Source organism: Pinus tabuliformis, chromosome 8, assembly GCF_031772625.1.
Source record: "Pinus tabuliformis cultivar Carrire ecotype Pingquan chromosome 8, CPIR1, whole genome shotgun sequence".
Lineage (NCBI taxonomy): Eukaryota > Viridiplantae > Streptophyta > Pinopsida > Pinales > Pinaceae > Pinus > Pinus tabuliformis.
In genome coordinates, this window is record NC_142294.1 from 512883889 (window position 1) to 512910334 (window position 26446).

The window sequence follows — 26446 nt, forward strand, 5'->3', positions numbered from 1 at the left end:
TGTTGCCTTTATCCTCCCAAAGTCTATAATCGAAGCTGCACTTGCCGTAAGCTGCCACAAAGGTTGTTGCATTAAGTTAAATATGTGTTATATGTTCTGGATGTTCTATGTTGTATCGATAAGTTTTCAAGTGTGTGATCATAGTGAAGTTTTATCACTATTACATAAGTTCCATTGATCCCACACTTAGCTAAATTTCAGAGTTTCCTTAGCAACCTAGCCTCATCCAACTTTCCTGAACTACACACTTCACATATGTAACCCTCAAGCTTTTCTGTTGCTTGTTCGAACCGTGCAATGTGCAGAAATCCCAACCTCCCTTACCATTCAAAAATGCGTAGTGGTTTCCTCCAGTGTCCTTCCCTCAGCTAGAACCCAATGTCTCCAAAAACTGTGCAGTTTTGTCCCTTGATTACCCAATCTGCCTTGCATCCTGAAATTGCATAGATGTGTCCTCCCAGGGCCTCGTCCCAAGTAGTGCCTTACATCCTAACACTATGTAAATGTGTCCTCCCAAGGCCTCATCTCGCAACAATCACTACCCATTGAAACTACACAATTATGTCTCTCACGGGCCACGAAGAAAGACGACATGATTGATGACTCTCAAGGAGCTGAGGAGAAAAATAAGCAGACCAAGAAACCCAAGGTATGATAGAATATTACGACTGCATGAAGACTCCATCTGATGCATAACCCTTTGGAGGCTAGGTATGGAAAACAAAGCACGTCTCTTGAAATACACCTCTTAATGTAGCTTAAAAGTTTGCATATCATTGTCGTATCATTTTGTCTTCAATGGCATTCATGGTTGCAAGAACTGAAAGTCATTCCATGTGTTTGATCTACGTGTCTTGCACCCTTTCACTTGTTTATTACATAGATTAGAAGATGAAGAGTATTTTCACTTGTTTATTTAAGCTACTGAGGTTGTGACCAACATGATCTTATGACTAACCAGGCACGATGCAAGGCATCCTAAGTGGGATGAAAGCTGTTTTATGATATGTATGTAGTCAGTACACTCCTCTGCATTACTCCTTTGCATTAATCCTTGCTTTGTATCTTGCATGTACCCTCACTGCTTGTTAGGTTTGGCTACTTGCTGCCAATAGTCTCTTAGCTCTCTCCTGAAAAAGCAAGTGAAGGAATTTCATTCAACCTGATTTCTTCAAGGCTCTTCATAGAAATTATAGAGCTAAGAGAAGGAGATGTGGAATCTCACTATCAAACTCTTGAAAATACTTTGCATGTTCAAATATATCCAAACAATTAAGCTACCACTCAACAACATTGTCAATCTTGGAAGACTCAAGAAAGATCACATCTCTAGATATTATAAACTTCTTATTCACTTCATCATAGAGATGGTATGCTTTGGAGGTATGAGTACCCAAAGAAGATACATTTGTGATTGCTTGCACTGAGTTTTTTTATCTGTTCCTTAGGTACGAAGGCATAATATGAGGAACCAAAAACCCTAAGATGCCTCACCAAAGGAATGTGGCCATACCACATTTCATAGGGAGTCTTGTTTCTAATAGAAAGAGTTGGACACTTATTATTTATATACACAACACATAGAACCACATCAGCCCAAAACCTTATGAACTTAACATGTGAACTATGCCAATTTCATAGTGAAAGTAATACATTCCAATGAACTATGTGTTGAAAAATGCAGCAAGAAATTCTCAATTTTATTTTTCCTTGATTAAATTGAAAAAATTGAAATTTCCACATCAATAGGCAACTTGGATGATGTTAACTTGTGTGAATTAACTTTATGAGAGCAATAGAGTAGGTTTGTGTCTTGTGATTTTGATTAAAACTTCATAAGTAGTTGCAACTCTACACCATAATTTCTACAGGGATGGTGGAGGCAAATTATAGAATATTTGTTAGTAGACAATATCCCTACTTAAAAGTATCTATGACAACTTTTGCGAGAAGAAGACGTTGAGGATAAAATATTGGATTGTGGAAGAATTAGTCACAAAATTCACAAGGGCAATAATTTTGGTTGCAGGTGTGGAGGTAGATGGATTAAATGTAATTATGCAGTAGACAAGTCACAGCTACTCCTTTGATATTTGTCGATGATGTGTTACTATTTGGTAGATTGACCTCTTTTGATCGGTATCTGCACTCCTTATGAATAATAATAAATCTCATATGATTTCTTCTTACCGAGATGATGCATTAGTACTGGAGATTTATCATAATTTTGGTGTTATCTCCACTGCATTGGATGCAGATTTTGAAAATCTTAGATTTATGCTCCAACCTAATTGTTATGGAATTAAGGATTGGAGTTGACTTATAGAGAAAATCCACTGTAAACTTTTATCATGGGCACAGAGGTGGCTCTCCCTAGGAGGCAAGTTGACTCTAGTTTGAGCAGTCCTTCAGAGAATCTCTGTATATTGGCTTCATATTTTCGCTCTGCTTAAGAATATCAGTAAATGTATATTTTTGGCTTCATCTTGGCATGAGACAATGTGTCGTAAAGGACAGAGTGGGCCTGGTTGTTGTTTACTATGTATGGAGGCAATGGATAGCCAAACTCATCTATTTCTTTGATTCTCCTCAGAAAAATCATTTTGGAATGGTGTATTTAATATGTTGCATTTACACACAGATTATAACTACTCTTTTGTGGTTGATTGTATTCGAGACTGGATTATTGAATATAAAACATTTGGACCACTTCCAATATACATTGGGGTTTCGACCCAAAGAATGCATTATTGTCTTGAGCTCCTTTGTTGTGATACATCCACCTCCATCCTTGTCAAAAAAGCTAAAAGCCTCCCTGAACTTAGACATAACCTCCATCCCATATTCCTTTAGTAGATAAAACCCTTCTCTCATTTTTTGACCATGCCAATCTACCCTCCATCCCATATTCTCTCATGAGCCCTGTGTAAACCACCATTTCATTCAAGGATGGGAATTTGATGCGTACTCTAACCATATTTGTTAGATACTTTCCCCCTTTTCTTGCTTATTCATTCATTGCCAAACACTATACCACTAGTTCTAAGAATCTTGTGGATACTATCACCACAATAAATGTATATTTTATTTTATACGAGACAAGAATTGTATATTTACTTTTGGGACACTCCAAAAATATTTTGATGCACCTTTGTGACCTTTATGACTTTATGACCTTAATTCCCATTTCATGTTCATCCATGTGGATGCACTTTATGATGTTCTACGACAACCTAATGTCCTTGTCAACTTCCTCTCATCTTCCTTGTCATGTTTTCAAGACTTGTGTATCCAACAAGAAATTTGGGAGATGAATGCCATCAAGGTAGAAAATCAAGGGGGTTTCAAGTCATTTATTTAGGGTTCCCACTAGCATAGTCCCACCATATGATCCACCCAATCCCTAAATTGGGGTCTACTGCTATTTCAATTAATTATTAGATGATCATGGTGGGCCATAATTCTAAGTTAAATATTATGACTCTTCATATGATATTATTGGAGATACTTGAGGAGACATATTTTTGGCTAAAGGGTTAAGGGAGGATTTTGACTTCAATATCGACCCATCAACCATATCCTCAACATTTGTCCCATCAACCATATCCTCAACATATCTAACCAAAAATCAAGAAGAAAACTGAGGTGAAGCATGGGCATCCTCTCTTGCCCACATTGTTCAGCATATATATCAATCTATGAATGCCTCTACACTCCACCAACTGTGCATCAATAAAATTTTGGGTTTCCCCATTGTCCTCCAAGATGGATACATGTTGTCCCTGCATTGTGCCTTTGATTGCAGAGTGGCTAATAATCATAGTTTATCGTGGATGATTGTGATCGTACGTAACATCCATGTTCCAATTCATTTGTTTGGTGCCCAATGTTGGTGAATCATTGTATTGAATCATGGTAGCATATATTTCCTTTTTTAAAGCAAAAATATATTAAAAATAAATTAAGTTATGTCTCATGCAAATGTTCAATATTATTGTGTTGTGAGAGCTTTTCATATTATATGTATCATATATCTATAATCACTTATTTCAAGCCTACTTTAAGAAATAAAGGAAGAGGTGCAAGCCCTTGCCATAAGGACTCCCACCAACTCCTCTTCTCATAGAAAATTTTCAAACGTTAGCCCATAAATCAAACACATGCCCTTGTTTCTCTAGTTTGGAAACCCTTGGATGTTTTTGACAATGAACTCCTCCCAACCACTACTTTAACCATCTATTGAATACCCTTGATTGGTAAGAGAATACCAGATAAAAAATCATTTCACAATAATGACCTTTTGTTATTATTGTCTTTGGAAAAACATATGCAAGATTGGAGAATAAAGACATGTTTGTCTGAGATCAAGACCACAGAGTTGCAATCATAGGCTACTCAGCTCAGAAATGAGATTGAACTAATGAGACATAGATATTTCATTAAGCAGACTAGATGGCTTGATTGTTGCAATAGACACACAATATTTTTGTCATCTTAAAATTCAAAAAGGAACTCAATACAGCTTATAAGAAATTCAAACCTAGAGAGTTTGAATCATCACGAGGTTGAGAATTGTAGCAGAAAGATCGAAGACATGTGCTCAAATTCACAGGTATTGTAACACATTAAAAATATGTGAAAATCATAAGGTTTTGTGAAATTTTGCGAAGGTGATCAAGTTACTAGTTAAACTAATCTTTTCTGGACTATAGATAGTCCTAATAGGTAGCAAGGAAACTAATTTTAAAAAATACTAGGACCAAACTATATAGGGGCATAGTAGGATTATTTAGAAGGTTTGATCCAAAGCTCAAACACCCTAAAGGAACACACTTATCTTCAAAAATTATTATATTTATACAAGCCTTGCCAAATATAAACCTCTCACTCCATCAAATTGTGACACATTGAAGGAAGATCAATTTCGCATCCTTTTGGGACTATTGAAAGCCCTAAAGGGACAAACTTGCAATAGAATTCTACAAATATTTCAAGGGACTAGACCTATTGTTAAAGGTTGCAAGAACAGAAATTATATGTAAGTGTTGAGAAACTACATAACTATGACCTGAACTCAAGAAGAGGACCAGTCTATCACCTTGAGTAAAGATTCTTGACTTAGCACCTTGGAAGCTTCTACTACAGACAATATTAAAATAAGTATTAAGCTTGTAAAATAAGGTATCATCATCATCAGAAAGGAAATAACAGTCCACTGTAAGGTATTTTACAAGGCGTCTTATGGATATATTGAAGGACAAGTGCATAGATATAATTCTATGTCAGATAGAAGAAGACGCCTAGGAGAGGATCTAGGCCGACTTGAGCAAACCTTATAGGCCTATTTTATAACAATATATCAACCCCAAGCTAGTTGACTTGACTTGAGGAGCCTTGTTACTGGGTACTTTGATTAGTCTTGAGGGTACCGACAAAACCTGTAGTTCATAGCTCATAGCCTTACCTTAGAGCTCTTCCTATCAAAATAGGACTGGCCTCAGATCAAGATTGACTAGGCTCATGACTTTTCATATGAGAAGGAATGACAATTGGTGCTAATATCAGGCACTAATTCCCCCATAGCCCGTCAAGATGGTCCCATAACCCCTCAAGAGCTATCCATCACGAGCTATACAATACAAAAGAACCACTAGCATATGTAGTGTTGACTTCGGTTGTCCTCGGTTCATATGGTGTTACATATTCTCCCTCACAGGTATGGGTGCCCACGAGATCATCAAATAAATCGGTCCTCTCATCCCATTCGTGGATTTCCTGTCAATCACCACATCTCAACATGCAATCAATGCATTAGATATAGTCATAGTATCAGACAAATAGTCCAGATGCCAACACTTTCATTTCATCCTGATAACATAAAGTGATTGTTATCACAACATTTTGAATAGTAAAGATCTGCATTCTCTTGAATGTCATAAAATTTGCATGCAATTACCCCATGTTTCACATCATAAAATACTCTCATAAGTTATAACATCAACATATTAGCATCAAGGATATATCATGACATCTCATAATAAATGAACCACGTGTCAATTTACATCATGATCCCTATGCATATCATATCCATCATGAGAATTCAACATCATTATCATAACAAATAATTAAATAAGCACCACATATACATCGTTAACCTCTCATTAGAACTATATACATTTACCACATACCATCATATCACGAAACATTGTTAATATGAGAATCATCTCAATACTTATCAAATATAGAACAACAATACACTATAAGCATTCTTATCATGAATTAATTTCATTTACTTGTATAAACAGTTCAACATCCCTCTAGGATCTATGTGAGGATGTGGTCCAACCCTGAACAGGATTATGTTATCCCATGAGTACTATTAGTGTCATGTTTTCATCAAGGTACCAATTACTTTTCAATATACATTTCTTATTCTTTCTATTAGGAAGTTAACCATTACATCATAGGTATACTCATCTAAGTACATCATTAAATTTCAAATGAGTCTCATCATCTTGAGCCTTAACCTCTTGTCGAATATTCTTCCTTCCCCAAGGACATTTGAGTGAAATTCAATGTTAAGATATTATCATTTGTACAATCATTTAAATCATCAATATCATGTTAAAATTCCATGATCACTATACATATTGTGCTTATCCAAATGGAACACATACATGAGGTCATCCTTATTTAAGTCTTAGGTTATGCTTAATCCACCTGCATGAAGGCTTAATCCATTGCTATGCTTCCATTGTAGCCTAGTAGGTCAAGATACTTGGCTCTTACTAGAGCAGCTTGGGTTCAAGTCCCCACAATTGAAATGATGTGCTTGTTGTCCCCTAGTGATTTATCCATCACTTGCATGATTTTCATTGAGAATCTGGTCTTATCTCATCAAGTTCCAACTTGATATCTTTTATCATAGATTCATCCATCTTCAAGTTAGACTAGGGATTCTTCCACCTTAATTTTCACTCGTTAAATATTTAGTTTATAGTTTGAAATGCTTGGAACCACTACCACCATTATCATCCATGAATGATTTGGTATGCCTAATATGTTTGACAATAAATTCTTTATCGATAATCAATTTACACTTAAATTTCTTATTAACTCAAAATACCACACACACGATATATTAAAAATAATAATAATATAAATATTCACACTTCCAATAAATAATAAAGTAAAATAACAACTTATCAATTTCAACATAATATTTTAATATTAAATAAAAAAATTCAACTTTTATTACTCATTTCAACATAATAATTTAATAATAATTAAACAAATTTAAGCTCTATTATCTAATTTATTAAATGACTAAATCCACATTATATAAATTCCTTGGTGAGTCATTTTTATACTATACTTAATACATGTTTTATATAATATAAAATAACACTCATTATATATATATATATATATATATATATATATATATATATATATATATATATATTATATATATATATATATATACCTTTACTTATAATTTTAAAATTTAATTTAAATATATTTTCAAACAGTGAACACACTCTCGACCCGCTAAACTAGCTCGACGAGATCTGACCGTCGAAAGCTTCTGCCGAAATGGATGGCACTGAGGGATATCGAAATGGATGGTGCTGAGGGATATCAGAGCACCAAGATGGAAGGAGAATAAGGTGCGAGGAAGGGTGGTTTGAAGATTCTGACCACCGCCACGTGGGGAGAGCTGAGTGGCATCACTCTCGACGAGCCAAAACCACTTACATTCGAGAGCCTTGCGATCAACAAAGAAACTGCTTCAAGCCTGGTTTTCGAACCGTAAGAAAAGCCGCAAGGAAAAGTCGAAGTGGGAGCCAACCAGCCTTTCCTCCCGCTAAACCTGGAAACCCGCTGCTTTTGGAAAACCTACAATCAAGGAGTTTGGATTTCTTTTCTGGCCTCTAAAGTGGTTATGAGGCAAATGAGCCCCTGGCCTCACCAGACATCTGGTTAAGACCACAATCTTTCTTTTATAAGAGGTGGCCTCCCCATGATCTCGGTGGATTTATGGTTTGCAAGATTGTGGCTTATTCGCAGCTTAGGGTTTGGGCGACTTTGCAGTTTGAAAGCTGCTTTTATTTTTGCAAGCGGTTTCGTGTCTACCAAAATCTCAAGCTTTGGAGAATTCCTCTGTCGGCCAGCCTTGGAACGGTGGTTTGAAGAGTTCCTTGGAAGAAAGTGGTATTTTAGAATTTCTGGTTCCTTCAGAGCTGGAGGACGACAATCAGGGTTTCTTTTCAATTCACGCATACACTTGCACCCCTTGTGGGCTCTTCCCTTTGTGGTTTGGCTATAAACTAGAGCTCTGGGCTATGTGCGGGGTTGACCATAATTTGGTATGTTACATAGATTTGATGCTTAGCTAGTGGAATTGGTTTGAGATTGGAGCCATTCTTTTTTTTTCATATAAGGATGATGACTCATTGGTTCGATACCTTAATTACTTTGGTTTTGCCAATTTCTATTCAAAAGTATATGCAGGAACATAGAGGGTTTCAAGGAATAGATAGGGTTTCTGCAAGGAACAGAGAAACAAAAAAGATTGAGAAATGTTTACAGATTCACGAAGATGGTGACAGTGCCACACCAATGTCACTTTGTTTCTGTTGTGCTAAGAGATGGCTAGAGAATCGCCTCGATTTGTTCCAGAGGGATTCTCCAAACGACATGAGAAAGGAATTGGGTTTTTGGGAGGAATTGATGGAGCATAATCTAGCGGTGGGTCTGGCGGAACTACTCCATTCCTTGCTTGATTCCTGCCATGACTTTCCATTACGAATCCAATGGAAAATGGTGCTGCATCTTCATCAACCAAACCTTCCTCCACACTGCAATGAACCAACACCTTTGCTTCTACAACCAAACCTTCCTCCTCATTTGCCCCATTGCAATGGAGGGTTTGTCGAGAAAATGGAGAGACAAACACCAATGTTTGAGAGCCACGAGACTAGGGTTTCTGTGATGGGAATTAAGGGCATGAGGCCCAACGACAGCAGAGTACATACTCATTTATTCGTGGGTGGCGGGAGATAGATATTAAGACCCTCATTCTTATGAAAAGTGGGAGACATGGGCGGGAAATAGCAGGAAACAGTGGGCTAGGCCATCTTAAAATGGAAACAAGACAGCTGAAACCACCGAAACGTTTTTGGTGTAGAGGCCGAAAATCTTTTTGGCGCTAAATTGTTTTACTTTTTATATGCTAGGGCTTTCACTGTTATTTTCAAAGGAACTCGATTCTGAGCTAGAAGTTTCAAGGAAGACAACAAAGGGTTTATTTTCCACAGGTATTTTCCTTTCAATTTGATGTATTTCCCTTGCAAAGATGTTGGCATTGGTATTATTTTCCTTGTGTAGCTGTATTCATTGGTATAGCTGTAGGAATTGGGATTATTTTGAACAGTCTCCTCAGCTGTGACTGCTTTTTCAAGAACAGATTCATCCATACTTGAACAAGGAACACATCATTATTGTTGGTAAGGTTGGGTTTGTTTAATGGAGTATTGAAATCATTATAGCAAAGGGAACACATCATTAATATTAATACTAGGGGAACTAGAACAGAGTCAATGCCTTCAACGGGTGGTTGAGAACTGCATAAATTGACTTTGAAGTTAAAGTTGTTGTGTGTGATTTTATTTTATTGAAGTTAAAGCTTCTATGCATGATTTTATTCACAAAAACTACAACAATGATTGCAAAGACATGGACATTATCACTTCTCATACAACAATAAAAAAAATCGGGGGCCTATTCTGTATATGTGTGTTATATCACTTTGAAAACATATCCAAACATACCGACAAGGTGGGGCGTTTATAGAGTGAGAAGCTATCCACTAGGGTTCCATCCTCACTATCATCCACCCATCCACATAGCATAACTAATCAATCCATGTATGTTTCTCAAAGCATTGCCCAAAAAGGAAAAAGTTTCGATTTTAGATATCATCAAAAGCAAGCAAAGCCTTATATTCCAAACGTATTTTCATAAAAGGGTTTCCTATCTTTTCTCTAAGTCATATGAATTGTGAATTATTGTTACCAATAATGGGCCACCTATTCTCTTGGATGCAACAAGGACTAATGATTTCCCATGTGATAGTGTTTTCTGGTCTGTTCATTAAATTCATCAGAGAAAGGCAATAGTTGTTAATGATTTCCCATGTGATAGTGTTTTCTAGTCTGTTCATTAAATTCATCAGAGAAAGGAAATAGTTGTTAAAGACATTAAAACCTATCTATTTCCCCATGAAAGACCTGCATAACTGAAAATAACTATAACAAACCTGTAAAAAAAATAAAAAAAATATAATTAGTCTTCAAACCACCTATGCCAGACATTCCAGACATGAGTTCTTAAAGACATTAAAACCTACCTATTGCCCCATGAAAGACCTCCATAACTGAAAATAACTGTAACAAACCTATCAAAAAAATAAAAAGATATAATTAGTCTTCAAACCACCTATGCCAGACATTCCAGACATGAGTTCTCAAAGATAGAATTCGTACAGATAAGTTGCCCAGCAGCATCATAGGTTCCATCAATGGATTTTGTGGATGAGATATAGTCAAGAGTTTTATGAGAGCCACTGTCCTGCAGTACCAAATGCCATGTTTTGCAAAACAATTCAGAGAGTGTTAACTAAGTTGAAATTATAAAAACTACTAGCCAAATGTTTTGAAATACCTACCATCCTCTTGCCTGAACTGTATTGTAAGTGAAAAGATATAGTGTTTCCAAACGACCCATTGGAATCATGTATTGTTCGACAATTAAAAGGGAATGAACTTGGTTAGGGTATTTTAAATAGTGCCATAATGAGAATATCTTTAATAGCCAGAGTGGGGTCAATCTTGTGATTTCCACGGCAACAAAACTTGGACTAGTTGTAGGAAATTTTCAGTTGTGATGAATTTAGAGAGATCTGACATGTGTTGCTCGTGGAGTTTTGGGCCTCCCATGTATAGCAACAATACTGCTTCTGAGGAAGAAGCAGTAAGAAATCTCTTTGCTTTCCAATTAAAATTTATTGATGAATATTATGGAGTATATGTTGTTGGCTCTGCAAAATAAGATGTTGCCATTTTTGGAATTATATTTACAGCCAAACAGAGTGATACTTATAATTCTCAATCAAATATAGTAAAGCAAACTTTAGTAAAGAGAAATTTCAGTATAATAGATTTGAATTTGCTATAGATCAATAAACAAAATTTATAGAAATGGACAATGTTTCAGCAAAGAGCACTGTATTGGACACCTGATTTCTCAACAATACACAACATGTTATTTGAGACATCTGATTTTCCAGTAACATGACATACTATATTTGCTGCCTATGATGCTTTCCGAATATGGTAGAAAAAAGAGCACTGCTTCAGGCACTAGATTTCTTAAAACAATAATTTCTTAGTAGTACAACATACTGTGAGGGGCATGATTTTTCATTATCAGAGTTTATATTATTCAGGGTATATGATTTTTTTAGTAGTGAGTCATAATACCTATCTCATTGCCTACGATCTTTCCAATTATGAAATTAAATACAGGACAGATCAATTTGAGGCACATGATTTTTGTACATATATTGAATCTATATGAATTGCTTTGAAAAAAATTGAATGGTAGATTATGGGCATCACTAAGACTGTTGCAGGTCCTAAATTTTATTATTTGTTTGATTATGATAAATTTGATATGCAATTTTGAAAACGCTACTATATTGGGATTATGCTTTACCATGTGAATTCAATATGTGCTATTTCATGATGCAAATGGAATGTTTACCCAGTTTTCACAAAAATCCCTTATCCTACTCCTTCCGTAAGATCTTCCCAATTTGATGGTTGAATTTTTATCTGATATATGAAATAAAAACCTATCATCCTACTCCTTCATGATAGTTGTGAATGATGATAATTAGGCCACTTGAGTGTTCTCATTGTCTTAGCTGTCACTAAAATTGTACATCTATACTAGGTCTGAAAGAGAAATGCATACAGAGACCAATAAGCCTAGCATCTGTTAAGTAGCCCTGCCCCTTAGGCATCCCCATATAAGCTGTATTATTGGAATATTGAGATATTCGCACTATCAACTAAAATAGTTACAAAATGGCTTTTGATCCTTCTCAACATTGGTGAGGTCAGAGGACATTGCAAAATTTAATCTCCAGCCAGAGTGTGTAAATAAAACACCATCGGGTGAGACTTTTGTGAAGCCAACTTTACAGAAGGTATACACTTTCTCCTTGCTTGTGATTTGTTATAACTCACAAATCTATGTAGGCTTTGGAATTTATTTGAAGCTGGATCAAGATGGGGTTATTTTTCATAGATGACTTTTTACGACGATTGCTGATCCTTATTTCATTATTTACTTTTTAACCATCATATGTTGCCCATTTTCGATGATGCTAAATTGAATGCTCTTTTTCCTGTTACCTAGGGCATATTACCAGAGATCCTAGAAGAGGTACTGGCTGCCAGGAAAAGAGCCAAGGCAGACCTAAAGGTGGTGAACTAAGTGCTTCCTATGTTCATGTTACATGCTTGTATTTTTTTCCACTTAGCATCTCAATTTTTAACTTCCTGTAATCTTGTTTAGGAGGCTAAAGATCCTTTTGAAAAGGCTGTCTTGGATGGCCGACAATTGGCTTTGAAGATAATCACAACATTGTCAAGTCTGTATTAATTATGGCTTGGACATGGAATAAAAGTAAAACTAGGTATGCTGGTGAAACACATAAAATAGTTTTGACTGTGTGCACTTCCAGATCAGTGCGAATCCAGTTTATGGGTTTACTGGTGCCACTGTTGGCCAATTGCCCTATTTGGAGATTTCATCGAGTGTGACGAGCTATGGTAATTTCACAGTTCTTCCATGGAAAAAAAACATTAAATCCATGGACACCTTGATTCTCCCCTTGTTTTTCCTAGTTGTAATGTTATTGGTGCTTCTTTTACTTACAAGATAGAGATGCTTGCAGTCCTCTCTTATTCTATATATGCATGTATCAGCCATTCACATTGATTATTTTTGGGCATCAATTATATCCATGTAATTCTTTTCTTCCTCCTGGCATAATGTTTTGGGTATGAACTATAATTGATACAAATAAGATCGAGTTCTTGAATTGCATTAATTAGTCATGTGTACTTATACAACTAAGATGATATGCTTAGGCCCTCTTATTATATTTTGATTACAAGTCCAGTTTGATCTTTTGACACATTCTCTATTCCATCAGACAATATCGATTTTACGTATTGTTTTAAAATTTCATATCATTAATCATCTCATTTTTTTTCCACTTGTCAGGCGTCAAATGATAGAGCATACAAAGAGGCTAGTTGAAGAAAGGTTCACAATAGTTGGTGGTTACCAATACAATGCTGAGGTAGGCTATCATTTAGCAACTAAAGGCATTTGTAACCTTTGAATTGGATCAGTAATGACATGAAGTACACTTTTTGTATTGGTGATAGTCCAAGTTCTTGAAATCATAATGGGTGATCTGATCCTAACCAAGATTTCTACTGTAAAGCTTGATATTATATTTTTATATTTGAATCTAGGTTGTATATGGAGATACATATTCAGTTATGATACAGTTTGGTGTACCAAATATAGAAGAGGCCATGACGCTAGTGAGGGAAGCCTCAGATTATATTAGTGGTACATTTACAAAGGTACAGTGTCAAGAATTTTAAATATCCGTGAAGCCTCTAGAGTTGTTAATGATGTTTTTGTAGGGATGAATTTTTTAATATCACCTTTCTTTTTAAAACAAATCTTCTTTTGACATTCCACTTCCATGAGATCTTTGTAAATATGCACAGGACAAGATGATCAGTTATGCTTTTCTATGGCTTATCTGCATCTGTTTTGTGCATCTTTGGCATCTAATCAGTGTGTTATTTAACATATGCTTTTATGCAGCCTTTTAAACTAGAATTTGAAAAAATATACTACCCGTACTTGTTGATCAACAAGAAAAGACATGCTGGGTTGTTGTGGACAAAGCCAGATGCTTATGACAAAATGGATACTAAAGGTGACAAACCTTATCATTTTGTTTCAAAGACAGGCCTTAGTGTTTGTGAAGGCTCAAAATGCTCTTAGAAAAATAATTTATTTGATGCCTTCTTAATTATTAAATATTCCTGATCTTTTAAATATTCCATATCAACAGGCATTGAAACAGTGCGAAGGGACAATTGCCTGCTGGTGAAGAACTTGGTTACAGAGTGCCTTCACAAAATTCTCATTGATCGTGACATACCTGGTGCAGTGCAGTATGTCAAAAACACTATTTCTGACTTGTTAATGAACAGAATGGATTTGTCACTTTTGGTGATAACTAAGGCGAGAACAATGAATCCTTTTGCATGTTTATGACCAAATTTGTTTGACCATTTGTTACTTTTGAAATGGAGAAAATATGATAGGGGGAAGAGGAGATTTACATTTCGAGCAAGTCACTTATTACATATTCCTGGTTTCAAGTGTTAGAAGTATATACTATATACCTAGTTGGGGCAAGCCATGGAAGTTTCCTTTTTAAGTCTGTCATGTTTCTTCTCCCTACATTCTATACTTGGAAGGGATTCAGTCAATATTTACTGCTAGCAATGGGAGGAAGAAGTGTCAAGGGAGGCTCTTATACAATTGAAGAGAATCAAAACATGACAATATATAATATATCTGCATTTCTAATCTCATCCTGAGAAAAATTGATTACTGTTTAGCTGCGACAGAAACAGATGTTTGCAGGTCATATCCTTTATCAAGGCTATCAGCATATTCTTAAGGGAATTGTTGTTTGCCTGTGCTAACAATCTCTTTCTTGAGTCAGGGTCTGACAAAGACTGGAGATGTCTATGCAGTCAAGGCAACACACGTGGAACTAGCTGAGCGCATGCGGAAGGTAAATACTAGAAATAACTTCTCAGAACAAGTATAATGAATGGTGCAATGCCTTCTGGTTCCATTTCAATCCTATCTCTCTATTTTTATTACTGCAGTGCATCTAAAGACTCTTGTAATATTTTCCTTTTTATTGACAATGAGTCCATTGTTGGATTTTTTAAATTGATGTCGTGTTTTAAAGCCAAGTTGCCTCTGGTTTACAGAGGGATGTTGCAACTGCTCCAACTGTGGGTGATCGTGTTCCATATGTCATCATAAAGGTTGTAAAAGGTGCCAAGGTAATAATCTACCCCTTCTGTGCTCAGCATAAGTCTCGATATTGCACTAAAAAATGGTTATTTTAATTATTTTGTTATGTTTTATTTGGAGGCATAATTTACAAAGGGATTATGGATATAATGACTAATGTGTTTACTTGGGCTCAGGCATATGAGAAATCTGATGATCCAATTACTGGAGAATAACATCCCTATTGATCCACAATATTATCTGGAGAATCAACTGAGCAAGGTGAAAGACCAAAGCATCATCACTTGCAGTTTATGCTCTTTTTGAAAATTTCACTAGTGTTTCAAATATATCTTGATAGATAGTAATTATTTCCAGCTAAGTGTTTTTTATTAGTGCCTATTTTTGCTCTGTAGCCACTGTTGAGAATATTTGAGCCCATTTTGAAGAATGCAAGCAAGGAGCTTCTTCAAGGTAGTCACACACGAGCAGTTTCCATATCAACTCCTTCAAATAGTGGAATTATGAAATTTGCCAAGAAACAACTCAGTTGTATTGGTTGTAAAACACCTACCAGGTATTTAGTTAATACAAGTAGAGGGTGTCCTGCATGTGGTTTCCTTACTTATAGTAGTGCACAATTGAGAGTAACTATTGTTTCAGTTTGGTGCTTTAGAAAGCTACTAGGGTTCATCTTTTTGATGTGGAAAAATCTATGAGGTTGCATGATTCCATGCCTGCTCTCCTTGTAAGAAACTGTCTAGCTTTCTTATAATAAGAATGTCTAGTTAGGATGCTTCATACTGAAATTCATGATGTTACCTGATTTCATGTTGCCATTGCAGCAAAGGAGATCAGACACTTTGTTCACATTGCAAAGGAAGAGAAGCAGAATTGTATCAGAAAATAGTTGCAAATGGTAAGCTGGTATTCTAATACCATTACTCTTTATTTGGAGAATTTAAAGTAGGCCTTGTGTCTATTGTTCTCACCTAGATTTTCTATCATATGACACTAATATTTGATCAATGTCAGTGAGGGAATTAGAAATGCTCTTTGGTAAACTATGGACACAATGTCAGCGGTGCCAAGGCTGTCTGCACCAAGATGTTCTTTGCACAAGGCTTTTGAATGCTATATTTCAAGTATTACATTTTCATAACATGATTTAAATTTACATTATGGATGTATTTTGTAACATTTGTGTGATCATGTATTTGTTTTTAATTAATAGAATGTTTTTTTTTTTTTTTTTTACAATTACTATCTCTTTTATACTTACATTGATGTCCTATCCTTATTACAGTCGTGACTGCCCAATATTTTATCGTAGGAAGAAAGCTCAGAAAGACCTAACTGAAGCAGAGGTGCAACTAGAGCGCTGACAGTTTTGAGGATGCTGCCTGTGTAGCTTGTAATTTTTTGTATTATCGAATATTTTTGTTTTCCTGAATTTTCTCTGGTGTATGTTTCTCTAATTTAATGGACCAGGGAATTTATTTGGTCCCTGAATGAGGATGAGCATGGTTTATTTATTGTACAGTAATTATCAAGTCCTTGTTATTTAATGTTAACCAGTTTGATATATCTTTTCTCCTTGCAAATGAGATGGAGAAAAAGTCAAAATGGATACATACTTCCCAAGGCACACCCTATAAATGCAATGTGCATGCATATCCCAAATTTAAGGAGAGCACACACTATAAAACATAGATCTGCAGGCTTACATATGCATATCCAGACATGCATATAGTTGAATGGATGGATGGATGGATAGGTAGATAGAGATGGATACACAGATAGATTGGCAGGAGCAAATCCGAACCGGAGAAGGATGCAAAAGGATAGGCACTACACACAAAGAAGCCATCATATTTCTCCCTCTTTCAACAATTTATGCTAATTTGAAAACTTTACTGGGCATTGCATGATTGCACCCGTCAAATGAATAATCTGATGATGATTTGACAATTATACCACAATTAAAGGGTATATATTAGAAAGGCCCTTGGAACATTTCTCTCCATCCTCAAAGCAAATTCAGAGTCCCGTATGTCATCTTCATGATACTAATTAGAACGCTTAGATGACCAGCTTCAGCAATCACGATTCACAGTGATCATGAATAGAACTGAACCAACCATCTATTGATTTGCATATCAATACTTTTCTACATGGTATATTGGATATAAAGTTCCTTGTGATGCTCTGCTCAACAAAAGTCATGATACCACTCATTTCTTTGGGCATTTTCTAATGAAGTGTGCTACTTGAAGCATACACTTTCTGACTTTCAACTTCTTGTGCACAAGAACATGGCCTTACCTATAGTGCCATTTTAACTTTTATAAAGTTTTCTATTCACATTTATTAGCAGGATTTTGGTTAACACCTTTAGGAGAAATCAAACTTGTTGCATTTTTTACATAATGGCATGCATAAATCAACTAGGGTTGTGTGAAATTATAATTATATTAACCTTAAGGTGAAAGAATTTTGTGGACCAAGAAAGGTTAGACTTGACAACTAGATGTAAATAAAGTTTGCGTGATGGTCATATAGCCTTTAGGGTGTACTTTAGTCACGCACATCTATAAAGTACGTGGTACCACAATGGTACTTTGCTGCTATGTCACAAGATTCGTTGAACTTCAACCTTGGGGTTTGAATTTTTGAGAACCTTAATTTTTTTTGAGGTTTGGCAAACTTTAATTTTTTTTGAGGTTTGGCAAACCTCATCGAACCTCATGATCATTGACCAAGTCCATGTATCTTAGTATTTTATCCTATAATTCATTTTAAACTTAATATATGTATAATATATGTATGTATATATATGTATGTATATACTGTATGTATATACATGTATGTATATATATGTATGTATATATATGTATATATATATATGTATATATATATATATATGTATATATATATATGTATATACATATATATATATATACATATATATATATACATATATATATATATGTATACATTACATATATATATATATACATATATATATATATATATATACATATATATATATATATACATATATATATATATATATACATATATATATATATATATATATATATAGATGAATCTAATTGCGAACCTCATCCGAACCTCATCAAAAAATTCGAATTCGAACTGAACCTAATCATTGCCAAACCCATACTTGAACCCAAACCACGTGACTTAGCTTTTTTGTTATGTAATGAGTTATATTAGTTTAAGTTGCTTTTGATTAGGCTTAGGTTAGTGGAATATGAAGTGTCACTTGGTAATATGAAGAGTCACTTTGATTTGGACAGATATAATGATTTTTTAAAATGCTAATCTGTCTCGTCTTTAGGTATTCCCTGTTTCATTGTTGGCGCTTTTAGTTTTCTGTGATTGTTTTATGCATTTACAACATATTGGAGAAAGGGTAGCATGACCAAAGGATTGGTTGGCATGTGTACAACAATGAACAGTCAAACAAACATTAATATGAAGACATCACATCCCGAAGTTGGTTTGTAGTTAGTTTTGAATTTTTATTTGTCAATTAATGCTGTGATTTAATATTTGATGGGTCAACATAAAATTACTATTACTATTTTTCTAGGAAAAATTAGTATTTATTCAGCCACAAATCACTATAGAAGTGTAGTAAGAGCTGTAGAATTGCCACAACAACACCAATCACGGCACTAGGGCTTAGGTACTACAATAAACACACTTCCTCGGGCTTGTGTACATCACATTAGCAACATGCGGGCTTCTTGAGGTAGTTGTTCATTGCAGTGATACAAAGTTGTGGCAGTAAAAATAATTGCATAAATTTCACAGATAAGGAAAAAAATGTCTGGGAACTCTTTTAGAGGTGTCAGAAGGATTGTACAGGCCTTGGGCAACAATAGGAAACTCTCAACAAGCGTGAGTAGGGTTGTACAGGACCACAGGCCCCTGGTGTTAATTGCAAACACTCAAGAAACGTGGGTATGTACTATGCATTCAGGCTCTTCAATGACAAGCTTGAGAAGTTTTTCATTGACCTTGATTAGCAATAAATAGAAGTGAGACAGATAACCTAGAACAGTCTCAGGTAGGGAGAAAGAAAGGTTGAGAAGTTTGTAACAGACCTTAACCAATGAGAAACAGAGGCTGGGTGATTTGTAATAGGCAATAACAGTGAGAAACAGAGGTTGGGTAGGTTGTAGTAGGTTGTATTAGTGTTGGAAAAGGGCTTCAGGGATGCTGTAAAAGGCATCTACAGAGAGTTAAAAACCATGAAAAAATTGCATAAATAAGTACCCTTAGTAATTTCATGGAGTTCAATTAAAAGTTTATTGGACATAATTTCAGCACATAGAAGCAATATAAAATCAAATAGGAAAGCCTTTAGGCAATTGGATCTAAATGAATTTTTAGTACCTGAATTCAATATCCTCATTGAGCGGGAAGAATTTCACTACAAAGTTCAAGACACATTAGTGGTTATTAAGATGTCGATCATTGTCAGATGCTTCTGTAGTGCAAGATGCATCTCAGTATGGACAAGGGTACAATGGATGCATAAAACTTCTGAGAATTTTGGGCTTATTGCCTTGAAAGGATGTTTTTAATGCAAATGAAGGGAAGGGAATTGATTTCAGATCAATTGGTGAAATTGAAAGACATTATGGACCTGATATGGATGAGCGATAATTGAAGAAGACATGGTGATAATTATCTTCAAAAGTTTGCCTTTATTTAAATTTTTTTTGTAGAATCTTCTAATATCACTTCCGAAACCACTACCATAATATTTGAGTTGTCCTGTCAACTAGTGCAGTAAGTATAATGTTATTTTCTTATTATTTTTTGTTAACTTTTATTGAAATAATTTGTTCCATTTCTAAAATATTGAAACTTTGGCTTACAATCTTTTATGTTGTCAGGTAAGAGGCAGAACTTGTAGCAGCTGCGGCCCAACCCCTTCCACTCCAAATTAATAGCAAGTTTTATAACCTTAAGATAGCTTTGTGTTTAGTCATGTTGTAAGTTGGATGAAAATGATTAGTTATCTTGATAGCCTCAAGTTAGTGTTGTGTTTATTTATGTTGTAAGTTGGCTGAAAATGATTAATAATCTTGATGAATGTATATAAGGATGCATTCAGGTATTCCCATCAGGTGCTTCCTAGCATTGATGATGGAAACATTGAAAACCAATTGGCAGTTGTTGAATAAGTTGAAGATATATACAAATTCTACAGGACAATTGAGGTATGTTTCTCTATCAATGATTGCAGTTTCTTGTTAGGGTGAAGGTAAAGTTTTATTTTCCTTAACTAAAATTTGGCATTCATGTATGTCCAGGACGTGAGTTGCATACCTCCAGATTATATGAGAAACTAGGTTAAAATCAACGCAAAGATGAGGGCAGTCGTGATTGATTGGTTGGTGGAGGTACAACTTTGTTCCTATGCTAGTTCCAACTTCCATTTGCTGTCAAACTTAGATCTAAAAGAGATTTGTATGGTCTATCACTTATGCCTGACATCAAAATCTTAAAATTTTCAGGTGCATCTGGAATTGGAATTAATGCCAGAGGCGTTGTATCTCACTGTGAACATCATTGACAGATACCTTTCTATTCAGAGTATTGCAAGGAAGAATTTGCCATTACTTGCTATCGCAGCAATGTTTATAGCTAGAAAATATGAAGAAGTCTGTCCTCCACAGGTAGGATGACTTGCTGACATCTGTAAGAAAGGATGTGTATATATCTAATTAAAAGAACACTTTGTTGGCTGTATAAAAGTACATACACCAGCAATATCTACTCCTACAGAAGATTATGCTTTATGCTAGAATCAACACAAAAATGATATTATAATAGGTAACACAATATTGATAAGAGTTGGTTTATACTTGGCTACAGGTCAATGACTTCATCCACATCTTCCCAAATGAATGCACATCAAAAGAGATAGTGGCCATGATAATTAGCTCTAACTGATAATTCTTTGTCATTGATTGCAACATAGTCTCCAAGCATTCAGATTGACCGATCAATTGATAATAACTCTTCGTAGGAGTCTACGATATTAAAGCAACTGAACTTCAAGCTTATGTATTCCTCCTCAGGTTTCTAAAGGCAGCTGATTCCAACAAAGTGGTAAAGTTTTGAATGACACCACTTTTTATATTGTTGAAAGCAGCTTGTGTGACATTAATCAAATCTACTTTCGAAAATGCCTCATAAAATCTAGCATTCATGTTTTAAATTACTTTTCTTCATTGTATTCCTAATAATACCCTACTGTACTCACAAGTCGTACTATCTATTATTCAGATGGAAAATCTGGCATTCTTCTTGGTTGAACTGTGTTTTCTTCAGTACGTAATGAGCAAGTACAGTCCATCGATGCTTGCTGCTGCTGCTATCTACACTGCTCGATGCACTTTGAGGAAGGATCCATGTTGGAACAAAACACTTACCCTTCATACAGGCTACTCTGAAGCAGACCTGAAGTAAGCCTTAAAATTTTTAAAGCATCATGCTTTTAGTGATTTTACCCTTCTAAAGAAATCCTACTCCTGGACATTTTAGATTTCTTCATCAATTATAGGCAGGCATTGTTAATCAGCTACGCCCAGAACATTGTGTCTTGATCAACTATATGTTGGAACTCAGCTACTAACACCCTGTCTGAATTGAATCTTTATCTAATACTAACACGCATACTAAGCGTCTAGAGGCGTACGCACATTTTGTTAACTCTGTACATTGAGGTAATAAAATTCATGTGCATTGTTCGAGGGAATGTGCGTATTTCATGGTTGATTTTCACCTAAATGCGGGAGGAAATAAGATGAGAGCTGTTCATAAGAAGTATTCAGATCCATTTTTTGGCTATGTTGCTTTTTTAAGCCCTGCTAAGTTATCTGCTGAAGACAATTGCAGTTCCAACAATTGATGAATATGTGCACCAGATTTACTTTTGGAGTCTAATTGAAGGTGGCCTATATGTTCTAAAATGAAGCTCTGTTGCATATATTTTGTCCTGTTCAACCTGCAAACTAAATATGTGGCCAAAAATTTATGTTACGCCTATGATTCCTCTGTGTAGATATCAAGGGGCTAGCGCGGATTCTATGCCGATGAGTAATGCAAAAAAGACACACATGAAACTATGCAAGAAGGAAGAAAACCTCGAGAATGGAAGGATTTTAAATGGGATCCATCCCAGTACCCTTTTGGAAGGAAAGACAATAAGGATGAAAGGAGGGTCATCAACAAGCAGCAACGGGAACCACCAGAAAGCTCTTGAATACGTAAACTCCATTCCGGAACCGTTCCGTGAGAAGAGTTAAGATAGAAAGACTAGCCAAGAAAACCAACGCTCAAGGCATTGCATTGCAGAACGAGGGGATCTTCTCCTACAATGTGGCCAAAACAAGAGGCCTCGTGGTTATAGAGCAGAATACAAAAGCGTGGTTGAAGAATATTCTATTCAGGATAAGAAAATTATTCGGATCGAAAGACATAATGGAAGGCATGACCAGCAGACATTCAAAATGATTTTATTTTTTATTTTTAAATAATTTTTTATATTGTCTCTAGAGAGACACTAGTTTGAATTATGGACAATTTTTTTTTAAATAATTTTTTATATTGTCTCTAGAGAGACATTAGTTTGAATTATGGAATTGTCTCTAAAAAGACAAAAATGTAATTGTCTCTAAAGAGACACAAATGAAATTGTCTCTAGAGAGACAAATCAAATTGTCTCTAGAGAGACAAATCAAATTGTCTCTTCATAGACAATAATTCTTGTCTTTATAGATACAATAATAATATGTGTTCTATATTGTCTTTATAGAGACAAATTTTTGAGACATTATATTTTGAGACACCCACTTAGAGACAATATTTAAGACAATACACAAGTTTATTTTTGTCTTAAGTTAAGACAATTGACTCAAATATTGTCTTAAAACCCCCCTACATGTAGTAGTGACAATAGTCATAGGTTGTGCACTCTGCTTTGCTATTAATTTGATCGTTTTCCCTATATGGGCTGGAGATGATCTTCACAATTCCATTTTACGGAACATGGAAGGACCGACCGAATCTCTGGAAGGTATGTTGTAGCAAGAATCAACAATACCCATAATTCGCATGTATCTTGAAGAATGATTATGGAGATATGTGGCCGTATATCCCTCTATTCCTCATTTTTTGGGGGATTTTTTAAATTAATATTTGCTTTTTGTTTTGTAAAAAAGAAGGTGGTTTTATTGATAAACATTTTTGGTTTGCCCGTTGCCACTAGAGTTGATTAGAGTAGATGGTAGATTTTGGAAATATTGATCATATATTTTGGAAATATTTATTTTGAATCTTTTTCATTGTTTGGAAATATTTCCAAAATCGAAATAAGAATGATGTACACTGAGAAACTCTTCTATGTGCATATTTCAACTCAGTGGTTGTATCATTAGTTCCATACTCACCCAAAAGTTGCTAATGTTGTAAAAATAAACATTCAGTTACACCAAATTTTTTTGTATACTTGCAGAATGTATCACAACATACTTCGTGAACCCAAATGATGGTCAAGCATCAGAGAATGATGAGGTTCCAGGACCCTGTAAAAGTGTCCTTAACTCAAAAGCCACCGAAGAGTCATTGGTAAATAACATCATGCATAATTTTATGCTGCCATCTCTTATTATATAAAATCGGCGATTCATTTACAACGAAATTTATGCGAATTTTGCAGGTGAATTTTTCCACTTGGGAACCACCACATGGATGCTTTTTCTTCAAATATCCATGGAATCTGTATGAAAAGGTTCGAAGCATGACGCGACACTACGCCTACTGTGTGGATGCTTTAGATGGATTTTTAAAATCTGAGATTCAGGTAGTGGTGGAAAATTCCGATATAATACCGTTGCATTTTCGTAGACTAGTTAATTTCTTATCATATAATCATGGGTGATGATATCATCTGGTCAGGTTCCATTTTCCGTAAAAGAAAATTTGAGAACACCGTGCTTCGACTTCGGCAGAGAGTCTGCAAACGTTCTTCGTGAACTTGCTGAGACAGTAAGGACGACCAGAAGAAGTAAAAACCCCCATTTAATGAGGGATCAGTTAAGAGAAGTGGCGGAGAATCTGCAAAATTTCCTGACAACTGATCCAGAGCTTTTTATCGATATGAAGAGCTCACAATTTTGGGAGAAACATTTCTCAGAGGGATTAACTCGAATAGAAAATTTACATGCCTCCTCAATACAGAACTCAGCAAAACAGGCTGATCTGATATGTAAAACATCCTCTAGAACTAATAACTAATAAGGGGGAAGAGATAGAAGGAGATAAGTCAAGAGATATAGCTCACAAGATGTGTCAAATGAGAGACATGAAGCAAAGCAGTTGTGCATTTAGGGAGGTCCTTCCTCTTGCTAGGTTTTCAGCTATTCTGCTAGAAACAGTGGCAAAGTTAGAGAGCATGATTATAGCAGCAGAGGAGCTTGGAGAACGTGCCAACTTTGAAAAAACTGGTCGGAAAGTAAATGAATGCCCACAATCAACATCTTTGACACACGCAACGAGGTCTCCAACTTCAAGTAAACAAATGGTACCGGTCACTCAATCCCCATCAATATCACCAGCTACAACTATTGCCACTACAACTAGTATGACTGATTAACCGAATCACCAGTTCTTGTGTGAAAATTAGCAAAAACCAAGACCATGTTCAACTGAGCAACAATGCAAGGTATTTCTTGGCAAAACTATACTCAACAACACAGATAGTTCCACCACAACTTGTGGAACCTAAACATTTATATCTTAATTTAATTTATTTGTTCATCATTGTCAAATACGATACTCAACAACAAGAGATACTCCCACCACAACATGTGGAATCTAGGCATTTCTTCTTAATCTAGGCATTTCTTCTTAATCTAATCGTTTATCAATGTCAATCAGTATAAGAAAAAACATAAACACACTGCACCAACAAATCCAACACCAAAATTTTAAGAAATATTTAAGTGATCGTTATTCATGGGTTTGATCGATTTGAACCGTAATTAGTTTGTCTTCAAGCGATAGGCTACCATTAAAAAGGAAGTAGTTAGTATTGTGGATTGCAATTCTTACACTCAATCTCATTTCGAAATATAAAAGAAAAAGAGGCAATTAAATAAAAAACAATCAAACTGAATAAAAGAAACAATAAATTATTCTATAACTATAGAGCTATACGGCATATTATTAACTAGATTAATATACTATATTATTGAATATATAAATTAGGTTTACACTATGTACTCTAAATAATATTAAATTGGCTAATCAAATCTATTACTAACTCTTGATACATACATTAATAGAGTATTAAAGTGATTAAATAGGTTTTCTGAATGAAATATTAAAAGAATTTGTTTTGAATTATTTAATATCATGGGTTTATAAATTGTATGTTGTAAAATTATCATGGATTATATTGGAGTTAATTATTGTCAGAAGAAAAAGTTATTGATTAATATATTATTAATAACTTGAGAGTTAGTGTATTATTCAATAACTAAAGTGTTACACTGCATATTATTAAGTAGAGTGATATACTATATTATTAAATATATAAATTAGGGTTATACTATTTACTCAACACAATATTAAATTAGTTGCTCAAATCTATTACCAATACTTGATACATATATTAATAGAGTATTAAAGTGATTAAATAGGTTTTTTTATATGAAATAGTAAAAGAATTTACTTTATATTACAAAATATTATGGGTTTATAAATTATATGGTATAAATTTATCATTAATTATATTGGAGTTACTTATTGTTAGAAGATAAAGTTATTGATTTAAGAAGAAGTGTTTTTCAATCTAGTATAAGGGAGATGTTTGTTAAAATTGTTGTATAATTTGGTATGGGAAATGTTGTCATATTAACATTAGGTTAGATATTTTACATTATGAAATAATAAAAATATAGTAGACTAATTAAAAATGTAATAATAATGATACAAGTTGACACATAATATTAGGGTGAAGATTTGTGTGACAAATAAAGTCCTTGGACATAGTTTGGAAATAATAAGTTGAATTCATAAATGGAAAGATATTGCCAAGAAAAGAAATATACTCTCTCTATCTACATGCACACATAATTGTGTATACAATGTCTAACATTCCTGATTTGAATTTCTAACCCTACTCCTCACATGCTAT

The 26446-nt window shown here is 34.8% G+C and overlaps 2 protein-coding genes across 2 annotated transcripts; both read left to right on the forward strand.

Moving 5' to 3' along the window:
• Positions 1 to 8943: 8943 nt before the first annotated feature.
• Positions 8944 to 15434, forward strand: LOC149236366 (DNA polymerase delta catalytic subunit-like). Its single transcript, XM_089368872.1, has 11 exons — positions 8944 to 9030; positions 12487 to 12552; positions 12646 to 12721; positions 12815 to 12902; positions 13360 to 13438; positions 13617 to 13730; positions 13981 to 14095; positions 14234 to 14394; positions 14897 to 14968; positions 15174 to 15248; positions 15396 to 15434. The coding sequence occupies exons 1-11, from the start codon at positions 8944 to 8946 to the stop codon at positions 15432 to 15434; spliced, it is 972 nt and encodes a 323-aa protein (XP_089224998.1).
• A 7861-nt stretch (positions 15435 to 23295) lies between these two features.
• Positions 23296 to 24543, forward strand: LOC149236367 (aluminum-activated malate transporter 14-like). Its single transcript, XM_089368873.1, has 4 exons — positions 23296 to 23323; positions 23762 to 23874; positions 23966 to 24109; positions 24205 to 24543. The coding sequence occupies exons 1-4, from the start codon at positions 23296 to 23298 to the stop codon at positions 24541 to 24543; spliced, it is 624 nt and encodes a 207-aa protein (XP_089224999.1).
• Positions 24544 to 26446: the final 1903 nt, after the last annotated feature.

Excerpts from the sequence above, each read along its gene's own strand:
- LOC149236366 (XM_089368872.1), top strand. The coding sequence starts at position 8,944 with ATGGAGAGACAAACACCAATGTTTGAGAGCCACGAGACTAGGGTTTCT. Across the intron at positions 12,553-12,645 it reads GAGCCAAGGCAGACCTAAAG|GAGGCTAAAGATCCTTTTGA; the intron begins GTGGTGAACTAA and ends AATCTTGTTTAG. Across the intron at positions 14,096-14,233 it reads TGACAAAATGGATACTAAAG|GCATTGAAACAGTGCGAAGG; the intron begins GTGACAAACCTT and ends CCATATCAACAG.
- LOC149236367 (XM_089368873.1), top strand. The coding sequence starts at position 23,296 with ATGGAAGGACCGACCGAATCTCTGGAAG. Across the intron at positions 23,324-23,761 it reads ACCGACCGAATCTCTGGAAG|AATGTATCACAACATACTTC; the intron begins GTATGTTGTAGC and ends GTATACTTGCAG. Across the intron at positions 23,875-23,965 it reads AAGCCACCGAAGAGTCATTG|GTGAATTTTTCCACTTGGGA; the intron begins GTAAATAACATC and ends CGAATTTTGCAG.